Source organism: Melanaphis sacchari, unplaced genomic scaffold, assembly GCF_002803265.2.
Source record: "Melanaphis sacchari strain LSU unplaced genomic scaffold, SCAv2.0 Contig53_pilon_pilon, whole genome shotgun sequence".
NCBI classification, from domain to species: domain Eukaryota; kingdom Metazoa; phylum Arthropoda; class Insecta; order Hemiptera; family Aphididae; genus Melanaphis; species Melanaphis sacchari.
In genome coordinates, this window is record NW_020271371.1 from 11,769 (window position 1) to 24,445 (window position 12,677).

At 27.7% G+C, this 12,677-nt stretch overlaps 1 protein-coding gene across 1 annotated transcript; it reads right to left on the reverse strand.

The window, feature by feature from the left end:
* Nucleotides 1-533: 533 nt before the first annotated feature.
* Nucleotides 534-6,544, reverse strand: LOC112599603 (retinol dehydrogenase 12-like). Its single transcript, XM_025346573.1, has 6 exons — nucleotides 6,078-6,544; nucleotides 2,533-2,733; nucleotides 2,312-2,470; nucleotides 1,183-1,302; nucleotides 872-1,079; nucleotides 534-781 (listed from the first exon to the last, which is right to left on the reverse strand). The coding sequence occupies exons 1-6, from the start codon at nucleotides 6,187-6,189 to the stop codon at nucleotides 628-630; spliced, it is 954 nt and encodes a 317-aa protein (XP_025202358.1). The 5' UTR covers nucleotides 6,190-6,544; the 3' UTR covers nucleotides 534-627.
* Nucleotides 6,545-12,677: the final 6,133 nt, after the last annotated feature.

The window sequence follows — 12,677 nt, forward strand, 5'->3', positions numbered from 1 at the left end:
TTGTCAAAATAAATTGCATAACGCATTACAATATTATCTTATATAATAACACTATAGTTGTTAATTGTTACTTACTTATAACTTATAAAGTGTAAATAGGTTTATAAAATAAAAAGCTTAAAATTAATTTAAATATTTATAAAATTTGAATTTTGAATGTATATAGAATATATCATCTAGAAATACTTACACAAATATTTGATAAAAATTCAATACTTGAGTTTTTGAAATTACGTTTTAGAATAAAAAAAAGTTTTAACATAATTTTTTTGCTATTTTCATCGATTAATTTGAAAAATACTGTAATTTTTATACTTTTAACTTACTGCTTCAATGGCTTATGTCTGTTGACTGACAAAAAAATAAAAATAAATATACATATTATTGTAAAATTAATATATACGAGTATAATTATTGTATTAATCAACCTATTCTGAATGTAAAAATTGAGATGACTGATAAAAATTACTTAATTAACCAAAACTTTCCAATAGAAAAATTAATTTATTATAAAAATGAAAATGTATGCTTATATAAAATTAATAAACTTATAAGTACAGATTAAAATAACTATATGTAAAAATAAAATAAAACTATTTGTATTATAAAACGATGAGAATTTCTCGTTCAAACGTCTTTTAAAGGTTCGGGGAGCGAGTCTCCACTGCATTTAAACATGTCGTAATCCTTTAAGCCGACCATTTCTATACTAGTTTCCCAAAGTTTTTTGGCCAATTCTGGGTCTTTGGCTAATGCTGAAGGTTCTTTTACCTTACAATCGCTAAAAAGTAATAGTATATCAAATATATGTATTATTTTTAAATGTAATGATAAGTATTGTACAAATCCGAATGCTATAAAAATATCAAACCTGTAGTAGAGACCATTTTCTTCTCCAGCTTTTTCGTCAATCGAACAATGTAAAGTAGTTTGAGCTCCTTGTTCTGGGGTTTTCATCCACGGATAGAGAAAGAAACGAGCTATGAATCGCATTCCTGGAAAGTACACTTGGTCGATTGTTCTACCTAATTCTGTTTTTACGAGGCCAGGATGTAAACTGTACACATGTACCCCGGTACCTATGTGTATTATTATTATTATTATTATTATTGTTATTATTATTACTACCTCTACTGTTTTCTCACAAAATAAATCAAATATCACCAAGAACGTATTTATTACCTTCGAGCCTTTTTGACAATTCCTTTGAAAACAGCACATTGGCCAGTTTACTTTGGCTGTAAGCTACCATGGCCGAATAATTTGCATCGTAATTTATGTCTTCAAAATTAATTACACCTCCTACATAAAAAAGGAAATAACAATTTAGATAATTTATATATTAAATTCCGGAACAAATCTAGTTTAGCGACCACACAAATTTTTCACTTTTTTTTTTTTTGAAACCCATGTAGTTAAGTATGCTGAAAACTATGGTAAAGTCAGAATTTTACGGACGGACTTAGTTACAGAGTTATAGCTATTTGAATTTGGTTAACATATATGTGTTAAGTTAATAGCTTAATATATTACTCAATAGCATAATGTATACTCGTAGTCTAATGGTCCCTGGTAAGCGCTAATATAATTTATACTCTTTTTTTAATTAATTTATGATAACTGATACAATAAGTAGTAATTATCCTATGACCTAATTGAGGTCTTTGCGATTTATTTTAAATTATGTCGTAGCATGGGCAGTGATTACACGTTTTGCGGCACTCGTCGCTACGCTCCTCGGCGCCGTCGCTCTGCTCCGCAAATCAAAAATATTCCTTGACTTACTATGCAACACCACCTCAAGTAGGTTACAGGATAATTACTAGTATTAATTATCATAAAAATAATTAGAAAAAGTGCAAAAATGTTATTAGCGCTCACTGAGCGTCGAACCCGGGAGACCTATATACATTACACTATTGAATAACATATTAAGTAATTAACATAACAGATATATATATATATATAATTATTAACCAAATTAAAATAGCTATAACTCTGAAACTAAGTCCGTACGAAAAATTCTAACTTCACTATCATTTTCAGCATACTTAACTACATAGGATTTAAAAAAAAAAAAAATGAAAAATTAGCATGGCCGCTAAATTAGATTTATGCTTAAATTCTTTATAAAAGTTATATTGAATTTTTAAATACGGAGTGATTCATTTAATAATGAACACTCGATATCTCGAATAGAACTAATGTTTCCAAAAAAATGTTTTCAATAAAATAGGCATTTGATATTAAAACAATTACCTAATACCTATTTACGTCAAAATCAATATTTTTATCAATCGTGGAAACTAACTTGTGTGAGCCATCGATGAAACGTTAACGATCCGAGCCGGAGTTGAATTTCGGATTCTTGGCAATAGTAGTGATGTGAATAGAAAGTGTCCCAAGTGATTCACGCCAAACTGTGTTTCAAAGCCATCTTGGGTTTTACTCTTAGGGCACGCCATTACCCCTACAATATCGTATGTTACATTGAGCCCTTATAAAGCTAATCTCACACACATACACACTGACCAGCATTGTTCACTAAGAGATGAATATTTTTTTCTTTTTGCAAAATATTTTTTGCACAGCGTTTAATCGAAGCGAAAGATGCCAAGTCCAATTCCTCTACGACCAGTTGTCCTAAATTATCACCTTTTACATCGGCCACTATCTCTGTAACAGCTTGTTCCGCTTTTTTAACATCTCGGCATGCTACAATAACCTTAGCACCTGCAATTTAATTTTGCATTAATCAATTGAATAATTAAAAAATATATATTAAAGTGTAACAAATTGTTGTTTTTATAAACTTCAATTTGTATACAACAGTACACTTACTACTCTATCATAATTTATAATTTATTTTCGTATAATACAGGTTGATTGTGAATTTTTATTTTTTATTATGATATTATATGTTTTAGTTATTTTCTATTGGCATATCTAAACTTATTTGATATAAATTACTTTTTAAGTATAAATGTTGTTTAATATTATATTCTAATAATAAAGTATAAAAGCTGTTATGCATTGCAGTTTACAAATTATAATTAATTATTTGATATACCTCTATGTAAATTATTTTCTTAATTTTAATCTAACCTAACCTAAAACTTTTTCTATTAGAAAAAAATATCAACTAAAATTCATAATCAATTTATTTAAGAAATAAATGGTTATAATATAGTTTATTGTATGTTAAATAATATTTCTGTTACAGACTGTACAAATTAAAATAAATATGTTAAAAAAATAATATTTTGATTTATGCCATATTACAATTTATGTTATTACTTATTATAGAACATTTTACTCAACTAGTCGTTATCAAATAATTATCAAACTTATTTATATATAAATATAAATATGTATATATTAATATATTTAACAGATAAATGTATCTAAATAATTGTAAATAAGGCTTGTCTTAGTCATAATAATTAGCTTCTCTTATCACATATAATGCGGTGAACTAATTGAGTGCATATTATAACACATCGGGTTCTAGCGGGAACCAGGATATCCGTTATTATAATGCAATTATTATGTATAAATGTGCAATATATAATATACAGTAAAATATAATGTGTTTACAAAATATTTGGCCTTGGTTTAAATAAAACTGAAAAGAATTTGAATTTCTAATGTTATTGGAATGATATTATTGTGCATTATGCTTGTATAATTATTTAATTTTAAACCTTTCATGACACAATTATTTATTTCTGTTATAGCTTTAATAAAAAAATATATATATGATTAAAATTGTTTTCAATTTTATAATTTGTCTTCATTTTTAATATTTATTTACATCATTGTGATGTTGATTATTTCAGAAAACTAAAAAAAATATTCAAAAGCTTAACTCAATACTTATATCTACTCATTTTGCTACTATACTGTTTAGTGACAAAAATTGAAGAAGTTATACACACATTTGATAACCCCCCATAAATTCAACTTGAAGTTATTAATTTATTTCTGTTAAAACAAATTGTTTGATTTGTTTTTATTTTAATACATTTCTTAAAGTTTAATAATGAATACAAAATTATAAAATTCATGATTGTAAAATTTAGATGTACTTTTATATTTCGGCAGTAATTTTTAAACAAAATAATGGCATTGTATAGACATTTTGATTTTAAACAACACTTTACCATCACATAAAATATATTTTTGGATTAGTTGTAGGCTATTAAGAGGTAAAAATAAAATGTGAAATACGAATTTTATTTGTTTTTGACACGAAATACCTATTAAAACTTATAATTATAATATGTATGATCTAAGGCTATTGAATTATTTTAATCACCTTCATTGCATTTGGACTAAATAACATATTATTTATGTTATATAACTTCTTAGATTGATAACATGGTTAGTACATATAATATAGACAGAAAAATCGATATTGTACAATATAAATATTTAACGTGGTTTACTAATACCGTAGCTATTATCTATGCATACAAAAAAAGTTAAATATAATTAGGTATATGAGTCTTATAATAGGTTATAATACCGTTTTGACCATGGCGGTAAGGCTGGTAGTGGGATATACTCGTATCTATAAGAATTTTATTATATTTAGTGCGAATTGAGTTGTAAAAGTTTTAAACGTGCAACTATGTCAATCGCAGATCCAGAGTATTTATTAGGGGGGGGAGATATTTAATAAATTATAGACATAATGTCATGTCGAAAACGAAATATAGTATTTATGTCATATCTTCATACTTACAATACCTACATATTTCATATTTCTTTACATTGTAAAGGGAAAAAGATTCCAACCATTTAAAAAGACAGTATACTGAAGGGACACTTCTCATTTAAGTTAATATAGTATAAATAATATGTAAAAAAATAATATCATTAATTAAAAAGCATTAATTTAAGTAGCAATTTCGAATATAATCCATATAAGATATAAATATTTTTCAATAACAAAATATTAAATTAAATTAAAAGCTTTAAAAGGTAATTATTATTTATTACCATTTTTATCAATATTAATAGAAGAAAAAAATACAAATATTTATCTGATTTTCGTGTCGAATATTGTCGTTTTTATAATTATTACTATTGCGATAAGCAATTAACTGAGTTTATCCGAAAAACAATATCATTTTTATCATTTTCCGACATATTATAAATATAATAATACGTGCATTATTTAATTTAAATACAGGTGAAAAACCCTGATATTACCTATCTGTTATTATATTATTTCAATAAATATTGTGAGCTAATTACTAAATTTTGATGGTGCGATTTAAACAAGCAATAAATCGTCGGAAAACTTTTATTGTTTATTCGTTTCGTTATAGTGCAAAATTAGGCTAGAAATTAAATACGCACAACGCGTAAGAAAACTCGCCAAATAGAATATTCGATCGTTTAATATCAATGTTATCTCGTTCGAGAATCGTGTGCTGTGGTAACGTCACTCGCGCGTGCATAGGGGAGATGCATACGTCCGGGTGGTCCCTAAGGGATCGTATGCGATTTTATTTCGGTGGCGAATATTATATTTGTGTTGTTACTTGTTAGTGTCATGTCTATATTATTATAGAACGTGTGTTATTTTATATTCCATAAAAACCGCCCTCGAAAAATCAATATCGTATCGTTACAAATCGGACGCTCACCGCACGGAATTCCAATTATTTCCTGCGCGTGATCGATTGAACAAAACGGTACAAGAACGACAAATCAAAAAAAAAAAAAAGGAAATTGCGTAACGAATTTGCAGAAATTATCAATAATCGCGTGGGGTGTCGCTGTATATTATTATTATTATTATTATTATTATTATTATTATTATTACAACGTGTATAGTAAAATAACACATCAGATTCGCGCACGAACGCGTGATTATTCGAGTTGCGTTTGGCGAAAAATGTCTGAGCATCTGAGAACGATTGCGGTAAAGGGTACTGGTGAGGGGGGTCGGGAAACGGGTGGTGGAGAATACATCGCGGTTAACCGTGCCAAGTAAATGGCATCGTGATAGTGTCGACGACTATTATCAGCACAACTGCACAACACAATAATAATATTGTTCATACCGATCCTGTAGAACTCTTTGGCCGTGACTTTGCCGATTCCCGTGTTCGAACCGGTGATGATGGCGGTCTTGCCGTCCAATCTGGCCGCACTCGTGCACTTGCCGCTGAACATTTCGACCGGTACGTCGAGGTACAATAATATCGTTAATGTATAATACTTAAAAAAATAATATTTTTTATTCTGTACGACGCGCGGTCGAATGCTGTGCAGCTGCGAACGCACGAATGCACGATGACGATATTATACGGTATGATCTATGACGGCGATGATCTACACCGGAGGTTGAACCCACACGATATGTGCGGACGACGTTGAGTCCGTCGATCTATTCCTGTTGGGTACCTGACTATAGCAACACTGCGGACTGCTCTCGCTACTAACCAGTAACCACGGATAACCGCGGCGATCGTTCTACGTTCTACACGTCTTCACGTCGCCGGACCACGTCCATTGCGAGTGCGTGCGCGAGTGCGACCAGGTGTATCAAAGTGTATCGTCCACGACGACGCCGCCGCCGCCGCCGCCACCGCCAAGGTTATCCGGTGCCCCCAGACCCGGGGAATAGGTGGGTCGTATTTTTATCGTGTTACCACGCTATTACACTGCGGGCAATTTGATTTTATTTAAATTCATGTGCGTACAGTAATAATGAAATTATTATTATAATATATGGTTACACCTAACAGCGGCAGCACCATCAGCAGGTATCTCTACCTGTCCGTGTATCATGATTACAGGTCAAAAATGAATAAGTTTTTTTTACCGTCGACGTAGTATGGGCAACTGCGTGTCGTGCTATATTATAGCGCGTGCACCGACCATTTCCGTCGCTTGTAATACCTGTGGATACGCATTGTGATCACACTGATCCGCGCACCCGTAAGACGGTAGTCGAATAAAATCCACAGGTGCAGTTAAATCCACTACGGCGTACAGCGTACTATTGTACACGCTCGGCAGACGATTTTCCGGTGCGAAGAAAAAAAACACCCCACCAGTTGGTATACAACACCGCGGTGCGAGTGTGCGACGGTCGTGCCACGTCGGCGTCGACGGCGACGGAGTCCTATTTTGGGAACCAATTTTCTATACTGTAATATTATTAGTCATAATATTATTATGGTCATTAAAATTATACTCGTGCATTATTAATATATTATTCCGTCCGGCCATTTTGTCGCATGTCGTTTGTAATATTGTTTAATTCTTGTATCTTATACCATATTATTATGAGTGCAGTAATGCATTATGCGTGGGGGTAGACACATTAAACGAATACAAGTGAAAACAGTAAATACAATGTTTGGGTTATGTTTGATTGTCTGCTCCGGTATCGAATAGTAAAATCTATTTTAATGTACATGTAGAAATCATTTATGAACTGGGTAGTTGACGGTAATTTTTTAATTGGATCCCCGATGATTAAAAAAAAAAAATAAAACAAACAAGGTTCATATAAAAATCATGCGAAACACGCGTCGTATATTGGATATTCGTAGGTGTAAGGTGTAAGGGATCTTGCATATATGTCCACTAGTATATACCTAAAGCTCGGTGTGCGTTGTCCCATTTTACAGTAAATTTACAAATGACATATTTTAACAGAGAAACTACATTCTTTCCTAGAAAATAACCAAAAATATTATTAAAAAATTATTTAATTAAAAACATTAATAATATTTATTTTTCTGAAGTGAAAGTTTTTAAAATTATTTTATTAGTAGACTATATTCTATAGAATTTCTCTCTGTTCAGAATTTGATATTATTTTTGAAGGCGATATGCCTCTGTAAACCCTTTTTTCCAGATCTCCATTAACTATGCAGCGGTTATCGATCAGATTATCATCGTCATTGTTTATCTTTGGGTATTTCTGCAATGATCGTTTCTGGCACGTTCATTTAAAATTAAAATACCTACCGGAGTATTTTAAATGATTTTTCAGGAGTGCCCAAAATATTCTTTAATGATCCGGTAAAATTCGAATAGTTCCTGGATATTCCTGATAAACTGAAAACTTGCTTAAAAATATACATAAAAACGTGTTGTCGGATTTAATAAAATTGATTCCATCTTGTAGATTGTATATAAATATTTTAATAGACATGAGTATTCTAATAGATTACCTATAAAAAAAATACGTTACCCGTACATGAGTGTCATAATCCGTATTTACGGTTAAATGTTTTTACATAATTTTAAAGTTGTAAATATGTAACCGTTCGTCGTTCACATAAAAAATAAATTGGGTACCTATTTGATTAACATATATATTTAAATAATGTAAATAGTAAATTTTATGTATTATAATAGGCTTTAAAATAACATATACCTACTTGAGTGAACTTCAGTCAACAGGTGTAATTATGTATACAACAGTATTCCTTTTAGTAATAATACATATGTACCTATACATACCTATTACTAGAGACTAAAATTGTGTGTAGTAAAAAATGCTAAGTGCGTAATATGAAATTAAATATCGTCAGCTATTTTTTTTACAGTTTTTTCTTTATTTTATTTTTGATTAATTGATTTATGTATATTAATACATTTTAACTTATTTTGTAAAAATATTTTTTCTGCATAATATAATACGTGTTACGGGCAAAAGTTAAAATAACCGATAATAATTGCTCATGAATCATGATACTTGAGCAAAATGTCATATTTTGGATTTTGCCCTGATAAATCTAGTTATGACTAATTTTATTCAAACAAAACTATTGTGACTTTTATCATAAGTTTTATTACGATTTTTAATGACTACAAGACAATACAATTTATTCTTATTATTGTATTTTATCTAATCCTTATATTATAAATATACCTACAGAATACAATTTGTCTAATTGGTATAATATCGCAGGCGAGAAGATAATAATTAATCATATATGTAAGCACCTCAAAAATATATTTTAGTCGTATTTTTATTAATAAATGTGTTAACTTTTTTAATTTTTAAAATTAAAATTACATGTTATATTATTATATTTGTAGGTATTAATCATATTTAATTATATTTAAATAATAATATTTATTTTATAATTATTTAAATTTAATATTATAGTACTTAAGACGCTACGAGTTTGTCCAAGTAAAATTGGTCTCAATTAGTTTTACACGGACAAGAACCGAAACATGCCTTTTTTCCCTAGTATTGTGGATAGTTCACATTTTGTCTGTAACAAATATTATACTAACTATTAACTATGTATACTTAGATTAATAACGTACTATATATTATTCATAGAGAAACTTTGACTAACTTATATTTATGTGTATGCTTTAAATAAATTTTGGGGGTTTAAGGGTAAAGCCCTCCACGGTAATGCAAAATTTAATATAAATTGTGTAATACGAAAAAAATATGCATTTTAATCTATATCTAGGTACTACCTACATATAACCTAAGTTTTCGATTCAGCTTGTCATATAATCAAGCATAGCATGGTGATCCGATGGTCCCTAAACTGAGAAACTATTTACAAATAAGAAGTCCACGGAAAAAATCTAGAAAACCGAAAAATAGATGAAAAAATTATTGGTTTTTCTATTTTATTTAATAATTGTTTTTATACAAAATTTTGAACAAAATTATTCATGAGTTTTTTCAAGGAAATTAAAATATATCAAAAACACATAGGCATACATTTTTTCGCTTTTAAGTACTAAAGTTCAAATTTTGATATAACATTTAAAAAAAATTACGAAAAATAGCAAATTATTTGGTAGTAGATAATTCAAAACGGTTTAAATTTGATTAAGTTAGGTTTGGAAATTGTATACAAACTATACAAGGTTCTTTATGAAGTCAAAATTTATAATAAATAACTTTTCAAATTTAAAACTATAGAAAATAGATGTACAATTTATTTTCTGACTCTAGAACATGAAAGTTCAAAATTCAACAAAACATGATTTAAACGAAATATAATATTATTTTAGTCATCTTGATGTAATTTATAAAATATTAATCGATGGGAAATTAAAATGTTAAACATTATGCACATATTATTATTATTTACGATTCACAATGAATTAATTAAAAATAAATGCAAACGGATATTGTAAAATATATTAAACACAGGTACAATATTAAACATATAATGTATCAATGTCTATCACAAATTATAACTATGCGTGATATAACTTATATCGTATACTAGTACAAAAACAAATAGCTAAAACTATATATCGATTTACTAAATAATAAGTAGATGATTAGTGGGTAAGTGTAGGTTAAATTTGGAGTCAAAATGTTTTCCATTGATTATTACATAGGAACATATTATGATTACTATGCATTTTATTTATTTAATTAAATTGCCTATACCAAACCCCTTAAAAACAATTATTGCTGTAATTACCTTTATTTATTCATTAATTTATTTTTATTAATGATAATTGAAACTACATATTAATTTCAAATTTCGAAACCAAAAAATTGTATTTTATATTTTTCATTTACATGCTCAATCATTTAGTCCTCAGAATGGATGAGGTGCAATCATTGATCTGCATAATGAAGTGGAAATGAAGACTTACTAATATTTATTAATAAAATGTATTGAGTTAAATAAACAAACAGTCGATGTTATAGAGAAAAATAGATTGGATCATTCTGTGATAAATCAATATCCCATTGACACGACTACACAAGAAAATACGATGTTTAACTAATTGCGCCTATGATAACTCGATATGTTTACGTTACACACTGGTAATTTTGTCATCGATATTGATGTGTGATAAAAAATAACAAATCATAGGAAATCCAAAATTATTCATGAGATAAAAATAATAATTGACTTTTTAAATTAGTGGCATACTTGAGATTTCAAATCTAGTCACTTAATAATTGTTATTTTTAATCTATTAGATGTGTGTAAATTAAATGAACAATAATTCAATAATAAGATATTTATGAAAATATCATTGCTTTATGGAAGCATATTAAATGTCATTATATTCAATATTACTCCAAAATAAATTTTTTTTATTAAAGAAAAAAAACAAGAGACAATTAAACTTAAATAAAATAAAAGTGTGTCATACATTAGGCTATCTGTACACTATAGTATTATTGGTAGATGTATATTCCTAATACAGTTGTGGTAAAAAATTCTACAAGTCTTATTTTAACTTTAGTATTAATATATTCTATACTAATACGTTCCTTTATCGTATAAAAAATAAAAATGAACCTATTACATTATGTATTAGCTACGTATTACAATACTTTACTTTTGGTCGTCTGTGATAATAATAATAATAATTTAAAAATATATCTATAATAGTCAACAGGTATTCAAATTTAAAATACAGTGATGTAATGATAGAGTCCAATAAAAAATATGTACTCGCTATAAAATACACGAGATAACAGCTATAATTTATTTTAATATTTCCTTGTTAGTCATACATTTCTGACTTAATATCTTTGCATTTTGATACATACCTCATACATTTTTTATAAAATTATACCTATTTTGAGTATTACAAAAGAAAATATATTAATGTTTACAAATTAGTTGTAAATGCATTTATTTGTTATATTTTAATTTTAAATTATTTTTTAAATTTTTAACTAAATAATAATAAGTGCTTTAAAATAAAAACTATATGCTATTTAAACTAAAATAACAATAGCTATATTCACTAAAAAAATGTAAAAAAATGTATCCTTGTTTGGAGTCATAATTTTAACCAATAATCAGATTTCTGATAAGTTATCAGTCATAACAAATAAAATATGTCAATGTGAAACGGTTAAGCCATATCCATGTATCATTTATATTGAAATATTCATATTTAAAATTTTAAGCTATCGGAAACTAGACTAATAGTATTCGAAGTTTATATGACTGCATATAAAAGTATAGTAGGTATATGTACAAACAATTACAATTATAACACAAATGTCATAAATGGAATACCACTTACAGCCTTACAGGAAGAAAAGATGGATTTGCAGACGACTATATTATTTTTTTAAAAGCAGTTTTGTATAATGTTTAATAAAATCAAAAAACATCAAATTTTATACTCTGAAAAACTATATGATGTCATAACACTCATAATGATTCGAGGTTATTACCCTTTGCGTTTGCTATATATCTGCTCAATATCCGTATCTTGTATTCGTGTTTCACTTTTTAAACACGGCGACATACTTCTGTAATTTCGACGACACTTGAAATCATTAATCAAGAAAATATTAAATACTTGTTGTGTAAAATTTTGTATAGTTGTATAATTCTTTTACCGAAAAAAAAAAATAAGAAAATATTTTTAAATAATTTTATTAATTTAATAATAATATCTTAGTTATTCTTATTTATCGGTTTAATTTATTTCTAAACATTATATTTTTGTGACGATCACAATTAAATAAAAGTCATTTTTCTTTTTTAAAAATGTATGTTTACTTTACTAATAATTAAGTTTATTTGTTTTTTATTGTTTTTTTCTTTCTTGGAATTCATTGTAATTGCACTTAATAATAAAATGTATATTTTCGACGTTTATGTTAAATTATCTATATTTTATACTACATAGTCCATATTGTCATAAACGTATAATATTTGAAAACAACT

What these genes read in the sequence shown, in the direction of transcription:
- LOC112599603 (XM_025346573.1), bottom strand. Translation starts at nt 6,189, where the DNA reads ATGTTCAGCGGCAAGTGCACGAGTGCGGCCAGATTGGACGGCAAGACC. An exon ending in CAAAGAGTTCTACAGGATCG is followed by an intron (nt 2,734 to 6,077) that starts GTATGAACAATA and finishes ATTAAATTGCAG; the next exon opens with GTGCTAAGGTTATTGTAGCA. An exon ending in GAAAATGGTCTCTACTACAG is followed by an intron (nt 782 to 871) that starts GTTTGATATTTT and finishes ATTACTTTTTAG; the next exon opens with CGATTGTAAGGTAAAAGAAC.